The sequence below is a fragment of the Acanthochromis polyacanthus genome, chromosome 5 (genome assembly GCF_021347895.1).
Source record: "Acanthochromis polyacanthus isolate Apoly-LR-REF ecotype Palm Island chromosome 5, KAUST_Apoly_ChrSc, whole genome shotgun sequence".
NCBI lineage: Eukaryota > Metazoa > Chordata > Actinopteri > Pomacentridae > Acanthochromis > Acanthochromis polyacanthus.
Genome location: NC_067117.1, coordinates 36,755,972 through 36,777,542, shown reverse-complemented (window position 1 = coordinate 36,777,542; position 21,571 = coordinate 36,755,972). Strand labels below are relative to the sequence as shown.

General features: G+C 40.0%; 1 protein-coding gene across 1 annotated transcript; it reads left to right on the top strand.

Annotated features, from left to right (window-relative positions):
- The first annotated feature begins 2,668 nt into the window (after positions 1-2,668).
- On the top strand, positions 2,669-5,415 carry LOC127534169 (piggyBac transposable element-derived protein 3-like). The gene is made up of 3 exons (XM_051948704.1): positions 2,669-2,759; positions 3,563-5,105; positions 5,217-5,415. The coding sequence occupies exons 1-3, from the start codon at positions 2,669-2,671 to the stop codon at positions 5,413-5,415; spliced, it is 1,833 nt and encodes a 610-aa protein (XP_051804664.1).
- The last annotated feature ends 16,156 nt before the right edge of the window (positions 5,416-21,571 follow it).

The following is a 21,571-nucleotide window of genomic DNA, read 5'->3' as shown; positions in this document are numbered from 1 at the left end:
GGCAAAGCTGATGACTTTTCCATCTTTGATTAACTTGCATAGGGTTGTTATTCCTTTTGCAGTCCATAATTTAAATCGTGCATCTAATTTGTTTGGTAAAAAGTCGGAATCATAAGCATACCATTTGAACCTAACTATATCTTTTTTTAAATCATATTTCTTGACTACCTGTTTCCAGATAGATAGAGTGCATTGAACCCAGGGGTTATCAGTATTATCAATGTAATTTTGAATATTTGCATCAGCCAAGATAGCTTGTACTGGGAAAGGAAAGATTTTCTCCTCTATACTTTTCCATTGAGAATCATAAGATATATCACACCAGTTTATCAATGCCTTCATTTGTGCTGCCCAAAAGTATTCCCTTAATGATGGCAGGCCCCATCCTCCTCTTTCTTTAGTCAGTTGTAATGTCTTTAAACAAACTCTTGACCTTTTTCCTTCCCATATATATATCTGGATACCATTTTATCCCATTCATTAAATTGAATTTGCTCAATTTGTATTGGCGATGTTTGAAACAAGTACAGTAATTTTGGTAAGACAATCATTTAATAGAATCAATCCTTGAGTACAAAGACAAGAAGGGAATCAAATTCCACCTTTTTAAGTCTTCGTTTATCCTTTTATTCAATGGAATATAATTTAAATCATACATTTTTGTCTGGTCTTTTGGAATCGTGATACCCAGGTATTTTAAGGAATCAGCCTGCCACAGCATAGGGTACTTAGAAGTTATTTCCACCGGTGGGTTATAGTTATTTGTGAGTGTTTGGGTTTTATTCATATTTATTTTGTATCCAGAAAGCCTGCTGTATTGTTCAAATTGCTGCATGAGTTTAGGAAGAGACTTTGTCGGATTTCCCAAATAGATTAAAATGTCATCTGGATAGCAGGTCAACTTATGCTCTCTTCCTACAAGAGTTATACCTTTAATATGTAAATTTTGTCTTATAGATTGGGCCAGCGGTTCTCGATACAATGCAAATAAGAGCGGGGAGTGTGGGCACCCTTGTCGCGTACTTCTTTCCAAAGCAAAGTTACTTGACAAATAACCGTTAATTTTAATCCTTGCAATAGGGCTGGTATATAAACACTTGATCGTTTCGATAACTTTATCTCTAAATCCAAATTTATGTAATATTCTATACAGAAAATCTTCATAGCTTCAGCTTCAGTTTTGTTCCTATATATATGGTTTATAACATGAAGAGTTCGACGTACATTGTCTTGTGTCTGCCGGTTTCTTACAAAGCCTGTTTGATCGTTATGTATCAAATTAGGCAGAAATTCCTCCATCCTTCTCGCTATTATAGTAGCAAATAATCTACACACGTGGACAAAATTGTTGGTACCCCTCAGTTAAAGAAGGAAAAACCCACAATTCTCACTGAAATCACTTGAAACTCACAAAAGTAACAAGAAATAAAAATTTATTGAAAATTAAATAATCAAAATCAGCCATCACTTTTGAATTGTTGATTAACATAATTATTTAAAAAAACAAACTAATGAAATAGGGCTGGACAAAAATGATGGTACCCATAACTTAATATTTTGTTGCACAACCTTTTGAGGCAATCACTGCAATTAAACAATTTCTGTATTTGTCAATGAGCGTTCTGCAGCTGTCAACAGGTATTTTGGCCCACTCCTCATGAGCAAACAGCTCCAGTTGTCTCAGGTTTGATGGGTGTCTTCTCCAAATGGCATGTTTCAGCTCCTTCCACATATGTTCAATGGGATTCAGATCTGGGCTCATAGAAGGCCACTTTAGAATAGTCCAACGCTTTTCTCTCAGCCATTCTTGGGTGTTTTTGGCTGTGTGTTTTGGATGGTTGTCCTGTTGGAAGACCCATGACCTGCGACTGAGACCAAGCTTTCTGACACTAGGCAGCACATTTCTCTCCAGAATGCCTTGATAGTCTTCAGATTTCATCGTACCTTGCACACTTTCAAGACACCCTGTGCCAGATGCAGCAAAGCAGCCCCAAAACATTACTGAGCCTCCTCCATGTTTCACCGTAGGGACAGTGTTCTTTTCTTCGTATGCTTGGTTTTTGAGTCTATGAACATAGAGTTGATGTGCCTTACCAAAAAGCTCCAGTTTGGTCTCATCTGTCCAAAGGACATTCTCCCAGAAGCTTTGTGGCTTGTCAACATGCATTTTTGCAAATTCCAGTCTGGCTTTTTTATGAGTTTTTTTCAGCAGTGGTGTCCTCCTTGGTCGTCTCCCATGAAGTCCACTTTGGCTCAAACAACAACGAATGGTGCGATCTGACACTGATGTACCTTGGCCTTGGAGTTCACCTTTAATTTCTTTGGAGGTTGCTCTGGGCTCTTTGGATACAATTCCAACGATCCGTCTCTTCAATTTGTCATCAATTTTCCTCTTGCGGCCACGTCCAGGGAGGTTGGCTACTGTCCCGTGGGTCTTGAACTTCTGAATAATATGAGCCACTGTTGTCACAGGAACTTCAAGCTGTTTAGAGATGGTCTTATAGCCTTTACCTTTAAGATGTTTGTCTATAATTTTTTTTCGGATGTCCTGGGACAATTCTCTCCTTCGCTTTCTGTTGTCCATGTTCAGTGTGGTACACACCTTTTCACCAAACAGCAGGGTGACTACTTGTCTCCCTTTAACCCTTTATCGGGCAAGGAACCATATATGGTAACTTCCACAGGCTTTAAAAACGGCACCCCCTCGTCTCTCAAAGAAGGGGCAGAATCACGTGACTTCATCCAGCCAATCAGTGAAGGTCAGGCTACATCACAACACAGTCACTGTGGCCTCTGACCAATCACGAGTGAGCCGGTGCGGCTCCAACTTCTCCTTTTCTCCAGAAGTCGAAAAAAGTGATCTTGTGGTCACTGCTGAATCCCAAACCACGGTTGTAGCATCAAAATTACCAATGGTAAGTGGATGAAACTCACTCAGCATGTTATTGAGTAGTTTAGCTAAATGTTAACATAGGTGTCATTTGTGTTGGATTTCTAGAATGTAATGAAATTTTCACGTGAAAAAAAGAGACCCCATATTTGATCATATGCCCTGCTCACGTAAAACTAGGGCAAGTGCTGGCAAGTCTATTTATAGACATACGCCCAATAACATATCGCAAGCCATGCTAATGTATTTTTTCACCAATAATGAATTATAATTTAAGAAAACAGTACTCAATAGTGCATTGGGTGTTTCCACAGAATTGTTTAAGCTTATACAGTGTTCCAGTGAAAAATGTAACCCTTTTATATAGATTTTAAAGCCAATAATAGTTGAATATTCATGATTTAGGACCAGTTCATGAAGTTCAGACAGTTTTTATCACACTTTTATGACATGTTTTGGTGTTGTTTTTTTACTGTAAGCCTTACACCATTAAAAAAAACAACACCAAACTATATATATATGTATATCTATACATACATATATGTTTTTCTATAGAGGTGGGTTTTTCTTCATTTTTTAAAAAATTATTATACATTATTTTGCAGCAACTGTCTGCTCAGTACTTCTATGGGAAGAGGAGGTCTTCTGTGCCACAGACTGTTGTTGTGCCAGCCCACCCAGCTATCAGTGAGGATGAGGACTCTGACAGCGGAGACAATGACATTGAAGACCCTGACTTCATACCACCCAGCCACGACCTGGACACCCCAGACCTGAGTGACAGGGGTCCCTCTGGTAAGCGGAGGTGCGTGCGGCCTACGGTGGAGGTGCTTGAGGATGAGGACGACGATGAAGACGACCTTTATGACCACAACAACAACAGGTATGAAGACGATGACCAGCCAGCACCACAGGCCAAGAGGCCCACCCAAGAGAAAAAGTCCACAGCCAGACTGACCACCTGGAAGATGGTTGACCTAAGTAACCCACCCCTGCCTGAGTACCAGCACTCTCCCCCTGACTTCATTGGGACTCCATTTGAGTACTTCAGCAGGTACTTCAGCCCCCAAGTCATCGAGCACATAACATACCAGACCAACTTATATGCAACCCAGAAAGACGTTAACACCACTTTCACCACCACTGAAGACGAGATGCTGAATTTTGTGGCTATCCTGATCTACATGGGAATTGCTGAGCTGCCTTCAATTGATGACTACTGGGCAATGGACACCAGGGTCCCTCAAGTTGCAAATCTCATGTCATCTAAGAGGTTCAGGCTGATGAGGAGGCTTGTCCACTTCAACGACAACACTCAGATCCCTGGCACTGTTGACCGATTCTTCAAGATCCGGCCACTGTTCAGCTTCCTGAATACTGTCTTCAGGAAGGAGCCACAAACCCCCAAGCAGTCAGTGGATGAGGTCATGGTTGCCTACAAAGGCAAGACAGCTGGTAACCTGAGGCAGTACATCAAGAACAAGCCAGACAAATGGGGATTCAAACTGTTTGCCAGAGCTTCTGAGGATGGCTTCATTCATGACATGGTGCTGTATCAGGGAAAGACTACGTTGGAAGCTCATGGTGTTCCTCTCATGCCTGAACAAAAAACCTTGGGTGCCACCAGTCAGATAGTCTCCGTCCTGGTTAGTACCATGTCCCCCTCTACCACCACGGCCATCTTTGCTGACAACTTCTTTACCAGCCTGGAGTTGGTGCGGTACCTCAAGGACAAGAACTGCAGGTACACAGGGACAGCCAGGGACAACAGAATAGGGAAACCTCCACTCAAGTCCATCAAGGAGATGGAGAAGAAGGCTGTTCCTCGGGGTACCTACAGCTATGTCACCAGTGATGATGGGATACTAGCGCTCAGATGGAAGGACAACAAGACTGTCACTCTGCTGTCCACAGATATGGGAGTGGAGCCCATGTCCTCAGTCCACCGGTACTGCAGTGAGACCAAGCAGAAGGAGGAAGTGAGCTGCCCCGCTGTCATCAAAAGCTACAATTCCAGCATGGGGGGAATTGACAAGAGTGACATGCTGGTTCATCTCTACCGCAGTCCCATGAAATCCAAGAGGTGGTACATGCGGCTGTTTGCATATGCAATTGATGTCAGCCTCACAAATGCCTGGGTGATCTACAAGCGGGACTGCAAGGCTCTTGGTGTGGATGGCCTGTCACTGAAGAACTTTAGGATCCAGGTTTTCAGGTCTGCCAGCACCCAGAGGCCAGTCATGTTTCGCCCACGAAGGAGCTCAGCATCTCAAGTAAGCCTCAGCACCTCTGTCGATGTTCCTAAGCCTGTGAGGGGACACCGTAGCCACACCCCGGATGATTTTGTTCGGTTTGACCTGTCCCTTTTCCATGCTCCTCTCTACACCACCCGCCAGACCTGCAAGCACTGCAGCAGGAAGGGACACATCTTGAGGTCAAACATCCTCTGCAGAGTCTGTAAGGTCCACCTGTGCCTCAATGCTGACCGCAACTGCTTCATAACGTACCATGAAGCAGTTGCCTAAGTGACTGGACTATAATTGATTTTTGACAGGTGATCAGAGTCGTCTTGTTTGAAAGCAGGTTTCTGTATGATTGCATTCTTATGTTGCTGAGGTTGATGTTTACAAGTTGTGAGATAAGTGGATATTTTGGAAAGTGCACTTATTTGTGTTCCTGACAATGTTTACATAAAGAGTTTGAAATTGCTCTCACTATTTTTTGGTTACATGCAGTAACTTACTGCCGTTGTTTTTGCACTGTATCGTGTGCGTGATATTTTGACACAAGTGTCATAAGTTCTGTAAAACATATGTCTACCTGGTGATTTGGAAATAAATGTTCATCTTTATAAGTGTATTTTTTACAATAATTTATTCACATATTATTTGGATTTTTTTTTACCCTAGGCTGACGAGGAACCGTATATGGTAACTTCTTTGACTTTGATTTGCAGCCTAAATCTGAAACTTTTTTAAAAAGTCAAAAAAGAAAAAATGTCCTCTTATATCCACCAATAACACTCCAGGATTGAAATTTTAAATTTCTAAGTATTTCAATGAGTGCCCTATAAAGGGTTAAATAGGCAGACTGACTGATTATGAGTTTGGAAACACCTGTGATGTCAATTAAATGACACACCTGAGTTAATCATGTCACTCTGGTCAAATAGTTTTCAATCTTTTATAGAGGTACCATCATTTTTGTCCAGGCCTATTTCATTAGTTTGTTTTTTTAAATAATTATGTTAATCAACAATTCAAAAGTAATGGCTGTTTTTGATTATTTAATTTTCAATAAATTTTTATTTATTGTTACTTTTGTGAGTTTCAAGTGATTTCAGTGAGAATTGTGGGTTTTTCCTTCTTTAACTGAGGGGTACCAACAATTTTGTCCACGTGTGTATAATCTATGTTAAGAACTGATATTGGTCTGTACGAAGCGCATTTGGTTTTTTCTTTGCCTTCCTTTGGTATTGCTGTGATAATTGCCTCATTCCAACTTGGAGGTATTTGTGCCTTTTTCAAAACCCAATTAAATTTAGAAAGTAATACAGGGATCAACTCGGATTTTAATTCTTTATACCACTCAGCCATATAGCCATCTGAACCTGGTGATTTATTTGATTTTAGTCAACCAATAGCTTTTCTAAGCTCTACTTCTGATATATCCGCAGCTAATTTTTTATTTTGTTCTTCAGTGAGAGTTGGTAGATTTAGTGAATATAAAAAAATGTCAATTTTATTATCATTCCCCCCAGAGACTTTTGAATACAAGGATTTATAATATAATTCAAAGGCTCTATGTATGTTTTGGAGTTTATTCTTTATCTGTTGTGTTTGAGGATCTCTAATTGTATTTACTGTATTTTCAGAAATCTTCTTTTTTAATTTCCATGCTCGTATTTTCATTGACTTTGACCCACTTTCATAGTATTTTTAAGAAACATTAATTTTTTTCTTTATATTTTGGGTTGTTAAATTGTTTACTTCTTTTCTAATCTCTCTTATTTCTTCAAAAGTACTCTGTGTTACAGACTTTTTATGTTTATTTTCTAATTCATTTAGTTTGTTTTGTAATTCCTCCAATGTTCTATTTCTTAATTTTTTCTTATATGAGGCTATTGCAATGATTTTCCCTCTTATTACAACTTTTAATGTATCCCAAAGTATAGGAGGTGAGACCTCTCCATTATCGTTGATATCGAGGAAGTCTTGTATTTCTTTTTTCATTTGTTCCTTAAAATTAGTATCTTTTAGTAAACTTGAATTCAGTTTCCATGTAATTGTTTTGGGGACTCATATTTAAATTTACTATTAAATATAAAGGCTCATGATCACTTACATCTATTGTCCCCATGTCACATGTCTGAATTCTGTCTTTGTCTTTCAAAAAAGTTATAAAGTAATCTATTCTTGTATAAAGGGAATGTGGAACCGAGTAATGGGAGTAATCTCGCCTCCTAGGATAAAGATCCCTCCATATATCAATGAGACCAACCTCTTCAAAAAGTGCGCGTACGTTCACATGTAAAGTGCTTGAATCTAGTACTTTCCCATTCGAGCTATCGAGTTCTGGCCGCAGACGAATGTTTAGATCTCCACCACATATCAGAAAACCTACTGTTTCAGTGACAAGTATATTTATGATTTTTTGATAAAAATTTTGATCGCTCCCTGGAGGCACATAAACATTCATAAAAGTAACTAAATTACCATCTATACTACCTCTAACTAGTATAAACCTTCCCTCTTTGTCTTTTAATTCAAAAGTTTTTTCAAAATTCAGTTTATTTGAAATAAGGATCACCACACCACGCCTGCGACCAGATTTATATGAAGAACAAAACATGCTTGTAAATCCCATCCTCTTTAGTTTTTCATGTTCATCATCATTTAAATGGGTTTCTTGAAAGTATACCACTTGAGCTTGGTCTTTTTTTTAACTTTGGTTAGGATTCTACAACTTTTCACCGGATTAGTTAGCCCATTCACATTAAATGAAATAATTTTTATCTGGTCATTATTCATAACTTACAAACCCAAAATACAGCGTGGCATAGTGCTTAAGTAAATGGTCAACTCCCTGAATGATCAAGAACTCTAAACAAAAAACACGGCCGCAACAGCGGAAACAATAAAAAATAAAAACACAACAAGAAGTTTTACCAAACTTGGACCGCCCGGCGACAAAGGTGACCCCTGTGACCTTGAAAATGAGGTCAAGGTCACCAAATGTAAACTTGACCTGTGTCTTGTTATAGTACACCTGTGTACCAAATATGGTGAGGCTACATCAATATTTTATCGAGTTATCGCGCGGAAACCAAATTGTTACAGACAAGCAAGCAAGACCATGCAGCTGAAAACAATACCTTCCGGAAAACGATGTTTTGCCGGGCGGTAAAAATGTGATTCCAAGGTAGGGATCTCTTCTAAATGACCCTGTAATAAGGTGGAAAAACCGTCAAAAAGTAGGGGAGAGCCTCTTCTCTCGAAGGAAAGAGGGCCCCTAAGGCAGCTCTGTGTCCACTCTTTCGTTACCATAAGTCACATATCTCTCTGATTTTAGTCCTCATTTATTGGAAAGAGAAGATGGGTAATATTTTAATTCCCAAACATTGTGTCATAAACAAACCTCAAGTCTTCATTGCTCAATGGCGGGTGATGTAGGCCTCCTGTAGATCTGTAGTTTTTCCCAGATGGCTTTTTCACGTGCGTCTCCAGCATCACGTCGCTGTTGTCCTCTGGCCGCTGACCATACTGACCGTGCCAGTTGCTCCGTCAGGCTCTCCCTCGTTGTTACCTTGGTAACCGGCAGGCCCCTGGCGATCCAGCCCGATCTCACGAGGATTCGTGAAACTGTCACGTAAGTTTTAGTTTCGGTTTCGTGCGCACCAACACGATTTCGTCATGTTTTTCGTGCCGCTCACCACGAAATGCGCACCAATGTATTTTAAACGGCGGACTTTTCGTGCCACCCAGAACGTATTTCAAACGAATGTGTGTATTATATTTTTAATGTAAAACCATGGCGAATCCAACGCTATATTTTGCATGACATCGTCCCTAACCATAACCCTAACCATAACCATAACCCGGTGGTACACTTACCTTTTTTTTTTTTTTTTTTTTTTTTTTTTTTTTTTCCCCAATTTGCATAGGAATTTCAAGAATGTCCGGCGGCCGGCGGCCGCAAACGCGATCACACAAGCAGTATACGCCGATGGACAGCTTAGATCGTCATGAATCCGCTGGTATAAACCACTTTCAGCTGTGATTACCACAGCGGGTTTCGTTGTGAGCAACACGAAAAACATTTCGTGGTGAGCGGCACGAAAAACATGACGAAATCGTGTTGGTGCGCACGAAAAAGAAACAAAAAATTTACGTAACAGTTTCACGAATCCCCGTGAGACCGTGTTGCTGGGCGATCATATCTGTAGTTGCGTCCTCCGCTGACTGGTACAGCTGGGTTCCATTCTCATAAAACACTCTCAGCTTGTAAGGGTATGGGGTCTGAAATTGGATGTTGTGCCGTTTCAAAACTCTTTTCGCTTCAGCATACTCCTTACGTTTCTGCAGGATAGATGGGGGATAGTCCTGATCAAAGTATATTCTTCTTTCGTCCCAGAGCACAGTCTTTTTAGTCCATGCTTTGCGGAGAATTTCTTCTTTTGTTGTAATGCGTGCAAAGCCCACTATTATTGAACGTGACTTTTCCTCTCCATTCTCTGATGGCCTGGGACAGGGACCCAGCACCCTGTGTGCTCTCTCAATGCCAAGTCTCATACTTTGGGGAATGTCCAGACTGTTCCTAAGTAATTTCTCCACATAATCAACCATCGATGTTCCGGTTTCAGCCCCTTCGCGGACATTGTACAGTCTCAAATTCACCCTGCGAGCTCTGCTCTCTTTGGTCGATTAGCTTGTTCTCTTGCTCGCTCATGATTTTTAGCATCTTAGCTAGCACTTGCTCCACATTTCCGACTCGGTCTTCAAAATTTTCAATACGACTTTCAGCTTCTGTGGTCCTGTGGTTTACAGTGATCAACTCTGATTTGAAATCTTGGAAATCTTTACGAAAGTCTCATAACTCCTCTAATATAGTCATTATCGATGTATCAGGGAGGCTTGAGGCCTTGTTAGCAGTAGCGCCATTGCTAACCTCCGAGGCACTCGCTGAGTTTTCTTCACTTTGTCTTTCTTCATTGGCACCCTTTGGTCGTCCATCTTTTTTCCCCATATTCGTCCCGTTTAACCCTCGTCTGTTATTATGAGAAAAATGAAAGTTTGATACATGTACGGGACGATTTTACAAAATTCTCCAGAGAGCTATCAGTCTAAGCAGCCATTCTGGGAGATGACATCACCAGAACCCCCTAAAGCAAATATCTTGATGCCTAAAAATGCTTTTCATTGCTCTCCCAACTGTTACCTTTAGCCATAGTTTGAATGCAGACACTCAATATACAGTTAACAGCACATAATGTAATCATCGGTGTCCACATGTGATTCAGACACTTTGTATGCTGACGGTTGTCATACTACACAACATCCTCTTTAAGATTAGGTGTAAATTGGAGTATAGGATTTTACATTAACCTTAAAATATAATTTCTTACTGGGCTTAAGCTAGAATGATTCAAGAATTTTTCTTGTCACTTTAAGCTGCTGCATGCTGGCGTGTTGCTAAAACAATTTCATGCTTATCAAATTAACATTTTTGTTATCTGTCAGTTACATTCACAGCAGGGATCTCAACTTGTACACTGTAATCTTTCATTACCCACATGATTACTAAACTTAGAATGACAAATGTCACTTGACTAAAATAGACTGAACATTAATTGTCATGGATTCGGTGTTGCTGGGGCTTAAGGGGATATAGAGAAATCTTACGAGACAGTTAAATTATTGTAGCCGCAAGGGGACACAAGCCAGTGTCTTATTGTGCCGGTCCCAAGCCCGGATAAATACAGAGGGTTGTGGCAGGAAGGGCATCCAACATAAAACTTTGGCCAAATCAAACATGCGAATCAAATTGTGAGAGAAGAGGATGCAGCAGACAGGGTTAGATGGAGGCAATTGATTCGCTGTGGCGACCCCTGAAGGGAAAAGCCGAAAGGAAAAGAAGAAGACAAATTACTAGACCGAAATATATAATTGTAAGACTGTTAAAGATGGTGTCATGTACAATTAAATGAAGCTGACATAATATTGTGAATGACTGGTCTTGGTTGCATTACTTAAACTGAACCTGCTATGGCACTGATGTTTTTAAAGTATTTGAGTTAAAGTTTAAGAAAAATCAGATTTCTGAATATCTTAGTCTACACATTTTTTGAGATCTCAAGAATAAACACAATATGTTTTGTGAATAACAGTGAATGTAAACAGAAATTGGATATACAAAAATTTCAACAGAGCAGCTTTAACTGGAAATTAATCTTGGCCTTCTGAGTAGGGGTTGACTCTGTCAAATGGTGGCTATTTCACCATTGCTAACACAGGTGCCAACAGCCAAGAACAACAGGCTGTTTTTATTAAAGTTGAATGACATACATTATGTAAGAAGTCATGTTGGGATTGTCAGATCCATCACACAGCAGTAGACCTGTAATTTCAGATTGCAAAGAAAAAAAAGAGGGAAAAAAACTAACTGTGGGGGAAGTTGGCTGCAGTACAGTGCCTGAAATCTATTATTGCATGACTCAGGACTTGACATCTTAATCACACTGTAGGTTCAAACATAAGATTCCGCATGTGACACAATGCAGGCGTTTCAATGTACTGTGGTTTGTTTGTAAAGAGAAGCTCATACTCCCAAATATTGATTGTAGACTGCACCTTCTTTTATAAACAGGGAAGGCATTTGTTTCCATTTGTGGATGTGGTCTTTGGGTGGGTAAATGTGTCTAAATCTGTCACTTAAAATGAAATATTTCCAGTGTCGTGTGAATTTTAACGGCATGCTCTGGACCACTTCTCTCGACACAAGACCAGCTAGATGTACAGCTGATTCCCACAGTGGACTGTGTAGTTCTTTATGCTCAAATGGAACACAATGTTTAATGTGTTTTTTCCTAAGCGGTGCAGATGTCTCTGATCTATAACAGGCCAAGGTTTAAGAACTCTACAGATGTCACTTTAGATTATCAAGCTTCTTATACCTCAAAGTGAACAAACAAAGACACTAAAGACACAAAGTTGTACTAAATAACGGATTGACCAACTGACTTCGCTGCCTTCAGGTCTCTGTGCTGTTGCTGGTGAAGCAGACACATCAAACCTATATTTCAGACATGTCTAAATGCTTGTCGCCTTATGTACAGTATTTGCACAAGCTAGCACCACCCTATATAGGTGCGTGATGTTCTTGGGTTTCAATAGTTCATGGCTGTTGGAAGATGAGAAAACCAGCTTGTCATATGATAGGTCACATGCCCGTAAAGCTGTGAGCATCTCATCTTGAACATCTCAATATGCTTGTAAATCACTGCTGACATGATGATTAATTCGTACTACAACAAAACATATTCAGTTCTTACATGTACTATAGCTTAGGTGTCATTTGTTTCAAAGAATATACTACTAATTGCATTAGTCACATGGTGAGCTGTTAAATATCATTTTTGTTCTTCATAAGCAGTTTGAGATGTACTGTCTAAGTTTTGAGGTTGTTTGAAATGTCTTTTTTTGTGCTTGGCTTCTGACACGGCCCCTAAACCAACCTGCTGTGAGAGAAGTTTTTTTATGGGTTTCAGGCTGGCCTGTGCTGCATGTTTCTCTTAAAGGCACCAGCTGCCTCTGTGACCAGCACTGAAACACTGCAAGAGATGGTATACTCAGAGACCATAATAGTGATTAAAAGCAGGACACTGCTCAGGGCATGTTTACAAAGTATGTGACTATGTACGGAGCTGACGTCAAAGCAAGCAAGTTGAACAACTCAGAGTGTCTAGTTTGCTTCATTTGGATTATTGCAGAGTTACAGTCTAAGTTACAGTGGGCTTTATGGTTTTCAAAACACCTTTTTCAGAAGAAGTAAATGTAAAATAGATGGATGGATGAAGCAGAGTTAGAGCAGCATTGTGGCGAATATAAAAAATGAAAGATGGAATTTTTAAAAAAAAAATAGAAGCATGCTCTAAAACAGGGATTTTTTAAAGCAATTCTGTCAGTAAAAGAAACTATCCAGCTGTACCAGCAGCAATCCGTGCTATCGACAAATGAGAGAAACTGAAATATAACTAATATAGTTATTCCTTGTGTTGCTTCTCTCATCTTGATCTCATGGATGGCACATTTTTATCTAGCTTGGTCTGACATATTTTTAGCCATTTTTATTTATTTATTTATCTATTTATTTTTTACTGTGTTTTTATCTTGCTTTTACTTCAGGGCCATCTTCTTTGTTCTTTTAGCCATAGCACCACTGGTGTAGTCCAGGGTATACGGCGGTATACGGCGTATACCCACTTATTTTTCAGTTAGCATTGCGTATACCCACTTCTAATGCTCCCTGGTGCGCATCATTCAGTAATATCTGTGTGCCAGGTAGCCCTCTTTTCCTTAAGGATGATGAAGCCATGAACAACCCTCCGCTGCCTGGTACTTGCTACCTTCACTGATTCGATTCGTTAACTTCAGGGATGAGCCAATCAGAGGGCAGAGTAGGGCGGGTCATACAGAGGGAAAATTTGCTAACACCTCTGTGGCACTCCAGTTGATTGACAGGTCTCCTTGAAAGATGCGCGGAAATGCGAGAAATGCAGAATAAACACCTTTCAAGTGAGTGGCACGTATTGAGCGAACCTACTTTGATGGACGATATAATTCTCAGGTAAGTTTTAAGGTGGTTTTCAAATGAATCATTGTTTTAATATACTGGCAACATGACTGCACATTTCAAGGAGAGGATATTTTGTCGCCAGTGGTTAAACTGAGTGTCGGGCCGAGTCTGACTAACGTTTTGAAAGGCTAACGTTTTTCTAACGTAAGTCTGAAGCTAGCTAGATTGGGATAATGTGGGAAAACCTCTAGGCTGGTAGTTGATTTTAAAGTAAGTAAAAACACAAGAATGGGGACAGGTAGTTTAAGATTCGACCTAAAACAATATTGAGGTTTAATTCATGATGAAATATGAACAAGGATGCACTGTCAACTTCATATTTGAAGTATTTTATTTAAATAAATGTTCAAAAGTAACTGAAACACCATGTTTGCCTCATGATAAATACATGTTACATTAATCCAGTTTGCTTGTGTGACCAGTAATAACTACAAACTGCTCCTAATCAAGTCATGATAATTTTATAATAGTGGGCAAGTAGAAATGACTGAATAAATTGAATAGAGTAGTCTTCTATGTCACTGTTTCTAAAACAGGGCGTTTTTCTGGACTAATGAAAAAAAAGGTGAAAATTAAGAGTATACCCACTTCTCCAGGGACCACTACACCCCTGCATAGCACTGTCGTCACTTTGTCTTGTCTTGTGTTGCTTTTTAGGTGTGTTACAATACGAGAGAACTCCCTCACTCACTGTAAACTGAATTTACCTAAGGGTACAATAAATATTTTGAATCTTGAATCTATCCATGAAGTTGCAAAAACTATTTTACTTAGCATATCAGATTATTAAATAACCATTAATGCAATATTTAGATTTGCCAACTTGCTTACAAAGTATTTAAGGTCTAGTGAGCACATAAAGTTGATCTCTTCTAAGTGGTCACTTTTATAACTAGAAAAGTCCATTAACATATGTTTGAATTTTTTTTTTCATTTTAAGAATGGCTTGGGTAACTTATTGAATTCTGATTTGATGTACAGAATTTTTTTTACTGAACGATAAAGCAACAAAGAAAAAGAAAACAGGAGCACTGTAATTAGGAACCCATTCCACTGCACTCAGAATAATGTGGCTGATGTAAAGCTGTTCACTTCAGAGCAGTCGTTAAATCATGGCAGCTGAGTCGTGTTAATAGGCAAACACTTTCTACAGTTTGCCACTGACCTACAGTAGCGTTATCTTTGGACTGCATGTTAAGAGTGATCCAGGCCCAGCATTCAGTACTAAACACTGCAGCCACCTCTCAATATTTAACACCTCCATCTAAGCCTGGTGCTGTGTGTAAGATGGATGATGAACTTACCTCCGTACTCCTATGATCGTCTTCACTGGTGCTGCCTCCCTGTCTGATATTTGAGTGTTGCCTCTCTGCTCTACAAGCTATTAAATCCTTACAGGAATGTCAATGACTCTGCGACAAGCTCCCACGTTGTCAGACGTGGTGCCTGCCAAGAAAGGCGATTGCTTTTTTGTTTTTGGCATAAATCACAACCTCGAGAAAGGGGGGAGGAGGGAGAACCAAGGCTGACTACAAGCTTCATGGTGGGGATGGCCATATAACCGAGGGTTCTCGTTAATGGTTGTATGAACTTCTCCAGGAGAGGAAGTCTGAATGAGATACATTTTATGACTGAGAAATGGAATTAAGCGAAGTTCTCCTATGACATTAGTACATATTTGATGCTCTGTTGTCTGCTGTTGTGCTTTTGTGAAATTTGAATTTTGAGTTCCTCTTGTTTTGTGATAAATTTCCCTCATATTTTCATTATCATCACACATTAACATTTCAGATCACTTTCACTTTGGGCCAGGCAACATATCAAATTAATATCAGTTAAATTAAAATAAGCGTGTGAGGTGATAGTCACAGTAAGCTGTGTGCAACCTGTTCACATGTAAAATTACACCTAATAGTATTAATACACACCAGAGTTTTGAAAAAATTTTTTAGCCGTATTGCTCAGTGACTATTCTACTCTTCTGTTATCACGGTGTTTACTGATTGCAAAAGGTCTTGTTAGTGGTGCTTTGTTGCATTTGTAGCCCTTGTTCCTGGGAAAAGGTGCGAAGCATTAATAAAGAAAACAATTTTTGAATCACATTTTGTCTTGAGGTAATGCAGAGAGAGAGAAAAATCATAGACAATTCTAAGAAATTAATCTAAATCTAATTTATTGTTCATCTCACCCAGCCGTCTCTTTCTAAATTTAGCAAGGCAGAGGCTAGCAGATGAGGTTTGGAAGTGAGTCTTGCTTTGTATTTGAGCTTTACACAGGGAGCTTTGCATTTAACTATTCTTTTTGTTGTCTCACTTGTCAGTCATGTCCATCACCATTGACGTTTTTGGATTGTGGAGAGTAAGAACAAGTTTGCCATCAGAGACTAGTGTTGACAGCCCAGTATGCTTCATGGTGACCCACTTAAGAAATTACGAGAACAACAAGTATTATATTAATATTTAGATGTACCAATGACTCCTATTGACACCCGCTTAAAATAGACTGTGTTTATTGGATTTCTCTGGGCACTTTTCACTGGCAATGGCAACAGTGTGAGCCCAGGATCCCGTCAATAAGTGTAACAATATAAATTATCAAATTAAAATTGCATATTTTTGATTCTGTGTTTATGTATAGGGTTAACCTAACCCTTTTTTCTCTGTATGTTTCACAGCCTTGACTAATAACATAATATACATCTCAACAACAGTCTACACTTATTATTTTACTCAGTAAGTACTGAAATCAACTTGACTCTGTAAGACTATCTCATCTCACATCGCCTACTTTTTGGTGAACCTTACAAAGCAAGAAAAAGCAATTATTTTTCATTTAGTTGATGACCAAATAGAAACGAAGGCCAGACTTTTGTAAAACAGCTTTATTCAAAGTCAAGTACCAGATATAATTGATGATGCTCTGTAAAAGGTATGGGCACAAAAACATATTTTTTTCTGCTAGAACTAATTTAAATGTAAATTGCATTTAGCAAAGGATTTTCTCATATTTTTTTGAATCAAGGTAAACTCTTACCATTGGTATTATATGGAGTTAGAACAGTCTCATAATTCACAAATGCACACAGAAGAATTCACAAATGTAAACTGCAATCCACAAATGCACACAGAAGAATTCACACATGTGAACTGGGGTTCACAAATGTAAACTGCAATCCACAAATAAATTAAGAAAGTTCACAAATGTATTTCTGCATTCACAAACTGCTTTTGTGTGTGAATCTTTTTTGAGACTGCTCTGCCGTCAGCTCGATCCACAAATGCATTTTTTTCAACACGGAAGTTTCTGTAGCCAATCAGATGTCTCCCTCCTTTCAGCCAATCACAAAAACTCACCCCACGTGGGGGTGGGTGTACTGTTCAGCCAATCATATGAACGCGTCCGCACAGCGTTATACTTGACCGTGTCATTGGGCTGAAGAGTGAAGCTGCCCGTCGGAGAGACCATGGCGTCTGATGGGGACAATAGACCCTTTATTTGTTTACAAACATTGTGACGTTTTTTGTGGCCGGGGCTTATGCTGGAGGCTAAAGCTGAGCGAGAAGTCAAGCGGGACTGGGAGTATATAGTTTGCGCTGGGAGTTTGCAGCGCAAACTCGAGCATTTTTAACCCGTTAAACTTCAGTGTACCGCCGGCGGTACACTTACTAATTTGCATAGGAATTTAAAGAATGTCCGAAGACTGCAAACGCGAATATATAAACATTATACGCCGATGGAAAGCTTAGATTCTCATGAATCCGCCGGTATAAACCACTTTCAGATGTGATTACCACAGCGGGTAATATAAACACACTTGTCCGACAAACAACAAATATTCATCCATCCGTTCTCTATACACGGCTTCAACGTACACAGCGCGACTCACATTTCCGGGTTCATTCTTACACACAAAAAAAAGATTCCACAAAAAACGGCCATAATCCAACCTTGGACATCCAGATGACACAAGCCAGTAAACTATTTTGTCCAAAACATGTCTTGAAGTCGGTATATAATCCACGAATCGGTCGTTTTCAAGGAAATACACCTCGCGATGCGCGTCCAATATGCCCTGTATTTCTCGTCACATTTAACGGGTTATTGTTTTTGATTGTATTTTTTTTGTGTGTGTGTGTCTTGTTGTGTCCTTATGGTGTGTGTATTTGGACCCAGTGTCTGGAATAAAGCTGAACTGAATTGAATTGAATTTAATATTTTTTATTTAGAAATAGAATATTAGCGATTTTTTGTACTGAAAATGGCTGGAATTGACTGCAGCTGATCGTCTCTGTGCAGTCTTTTCGCCTCAGTGCATTTAACCACAACTGTCTTCGTTCCCTCTGAGCACGAGTGTTCGGTGGAATCCTATAAAACTTTAATTTGCGTTCACCAATGTCATTCCTCCTATTCTGGCATCCAAAAACACAGCAGGACGACATTTTAGAAAAGTTGATAGAGCCTAGTCTCTATCACATTGAGACGAGGCTCAATGTGACATTGATACTGACATTAACCGTGGCATCTCGCCTAAACAGCGGTAAAAGTACTGGTATTAACCGTGGCATGTTCCCTAAACAGTGGCATTAACCGTGGTATCTCTGCTGGCATCTCCAGAGGCCACTGGAAATGTCGCTGCGGCAGTGGCATCTCGCCCAAACAGTGGCATTAACCGTGGCACCGCAGCGGTGCCACAAAAAGTGTCACTGCTCGCTGCCAGTGCCACAAATCGGACCTGTTGTCTCTCCAGAGACGATCAGCTGCAGTCAATTCCAGCCATTTTCAGTACAAAAAATCGCTAATATTCTATTTGTAAATAAAAAAAAATATGACGAGAAATACAGGGCATATTGGACGCGCATCGCGAGGTGCATTTCCTTGAAAACGACCGATTCGTGGATTATATACCGACTTCAAGACATGTTTTGGACAAAATAGTTTACTGGCTTGTGTCATCTGGATGTCCAAGGTTGGATTATGGCCGTTTTTGTGGAATCTTTTTTTTTGTGTGTAATAATGAACCCGGAAATGTGAGTCGCGCTGTGTACGTTGAAGCCGTGTATAGAGAACGGATGGATGAATATTTGTTGTTTGTCGGACAAGTGTGTTTATATTACCCGCTGTGGTAATCACATCTGAAAGTGGTTTATACCGGCGGATTCATGAGAATCTAAGCTTTCCATCGGCGTATAATGTTTATATATTCGCGTTTGCAGTCTTCGGACATTCTTTAAATTCCTATGCAAATTAGTAAGTGTACCGCCGGATAAGATTTGCAGAGTCAGTAACTTCTTTTAAATGCCTTCCATTTAATAGACTTGCTCTTATGTGAAGAGCTTTATTTTTTAGCTTTAATTAGGGTTAGCTTTTTACTTTGTATACCCTGTTCATTTTATATGTTCTATCTTGTTTTATTTTACTTTTAGCTGCCTGTTTCCTTGGTGTTATATCATCTTTAACTTTTTTATTCTCAACTTTTTGTTTTATTTTAATTTCTAGCTTTTAACCTTCCATCATTATGGAGTCACAGGAGTGCCACAATAAAATACAAATCTGTTAAAAAAATAAGGAAATAAATGTGTAAATTTAAAGACAGAAAAATACAGAAGTAAATTAATACATAAATAAATCTGTTAAAAATAAGGAAACAAATGTGTAAATATAAAGAGGAATACATAAAAGAATAAATAAATAAATTTATAAATATATAAAAAGGACAATTTTGTCTTTGCTTTTCCCCTTTTCTCTTTTTTAGGGTCCGAGCACCGAGGGTGCCGAGGACAGGCGGTGCAAGGGCACCGACTGTCCAAGGCACCAGCGGTGCCAAGGACCCTATTGAAACCCAAGGGTTTATTATTAGGGTCCGAGCACCGAGGGTGCGAAGGACAGGCGGTGCAAGGGCACCGACTGTCCAAGGCACCAGCGGTGCCAAGGACCCTATTGAAACCCTAGGGTTTATTAGGGTCCGAGCACCGAGGGTGCGAAGGACAGGCGGTGCCAGGGCACCGACTGTCCAAGGCACCAGCGGTGCCAAGGACCCTATTGAAACCCTAGGGTTATTATTATTATTAGGGTCCGAGCACCGAGGGTGCGAAGGACAGGCGGTGCCAGGGCACCGACTGTCCAAGGCACCAGCGGTGCCAAGGACCCTATTGAAACCCTAGGGTTTATTATTAGGGTCCGAGCACCGAGGGTGCGAAGGACAGGCGGTGCCAGGGCACCGACTGTCCAAGGCACCAGCGGTGCCAAGGACCCTATTGAAACCCTAGGGTTTATTATTATTATTATTATTATTATTATTATTTTTTTTTTTTTTTTTTTTCTCCCGTAAAGTAAATTGGCTTTTTGGCGGCCTTATCATACTCCAAAACGCGTGAAATTTGGCATGCACATCAGGACTGGCGAAAAATTTGATATTTTATGGGAGTTGCGCATGTGCGTGGCAAAATGGCTCTATAGCGCCACCTGCAAAGTTGAAAAAGTAGTCATTAGGCCAACTGCCACAATGTTTCATGTACAGCTACAATATTTGGTGGGCATATGCAGAACATCTGGACACACCAAAAAGTCAATTACAGCCACGCCCTAAACCCAACAGGAAGTCGGCCACCTTCAATTTGCTGTAAATTTTTCAAACTTAATCGCTCCTCGGGAAATGACTTGCCTTTTTGGCGGCCTTATCATGAACCAAAACGCGTGAAATTTGGCGTGCACATCAGGACTGGCGAAAAATTTGATATTTTATGGGAGTTGCGCATATGTGTGAAAAAATGGCTCTATAGCGCCACCTGCAAAATTGAAACAGTGGTCATTAGGCCAACTTCCACAATGTTTTATTTACAGCTACAATATTTGGTGGGCATATGCACCACATCAGGACACACCAAAAAGTCAATCACAGCCACACCCTAAACCCAACAGGAAGTTGGCCATCTTGAATTTGCTGTACATTTGTCAAAATTTATAGCTCCTAGTGGATAAGTCTGAGAGAACTGAAATTTGGCCAGTACATGCACCAGACCTTTCTGATGAAAAGTTATCAAAAACTCAACCAGAAGCCAAAAGGTGTGGCCATGGCGGAGCCTCAAACAACTGATCCTTCGCCATGAAACAGGAAGTGGTGTCTAATTCTTCTCAACATGCTCCAATCTGCCTGAAACTTTACATGTATGATGACAGTCCTGTCCTGATGTCATCCACATAGGGATATTCATTGACAGTCATAGCGCCACCTTGTGGTTTCAGGAAATAGACATCTTTTACACTTTCATGCCCTATTGTTACCCGGTTGATCATATTCACTTCAAATGCAGTGACAACAGCCTAAACACATTGATGATGCATCCCAGTGAAAATGGTGACTTGTCATCAAAGGGCGTGTCTGTGGCGGCCAAACCAATTTCGATGTTTCGCCATGAAAATTTAACGATTCATATCTCAGCTGAACAACATCCTATCTGCCTCAGACTTCACATGCTGGATACCAGGTCCAGTCTGAACACATCCACACTCATAAATTTTGAAAAAGTCATAGCGCCACCTGTTGGTAATAGTAAGTTTAAGGCCTTATATTTTCAGGTACAATGGCCCCAAACTTGGTGATATCATGCTGGAAATTGGTCAGTCGAGTCTTCACCTCTTGACAATCACACACTGTGAAGGGTGTGACATTTCATGCAACGCTGTTGCCGTAGCAACCAAATATCGCCATGAAAAACAAAGCCCTTTCTGACAGGTTAGGAATACTCCAATGCTCACAAAAATTACCACACACATCACCATTGACCCAAGGAACAACACTGTATGCATCTCGGCACTGCACATGCTATA

Coding starts and splice junctions, on each gene's coding strand:
- LOC127534169 (XM_051948704.1), top strand. CDS start 2,669: ATGGTAACTTCCACAGGCTTTAAAAACGGCACCCCCTCGTCTCTCAAA. Junction 2,760..3,562: donor CATCCAGCCAATCAGTGAAG/GTCAGGCTACAT, acceptor TTGTTGTGCCAG/CCCACCCAGCTATCAGTGAG. Junction 5,106..5,216: donor TTTAGGATCCAGGTTTTCAG/GTCTGCCAGCAC, acceptor GGGACACCGTAG/CCACACCCCGGATGATTTTG.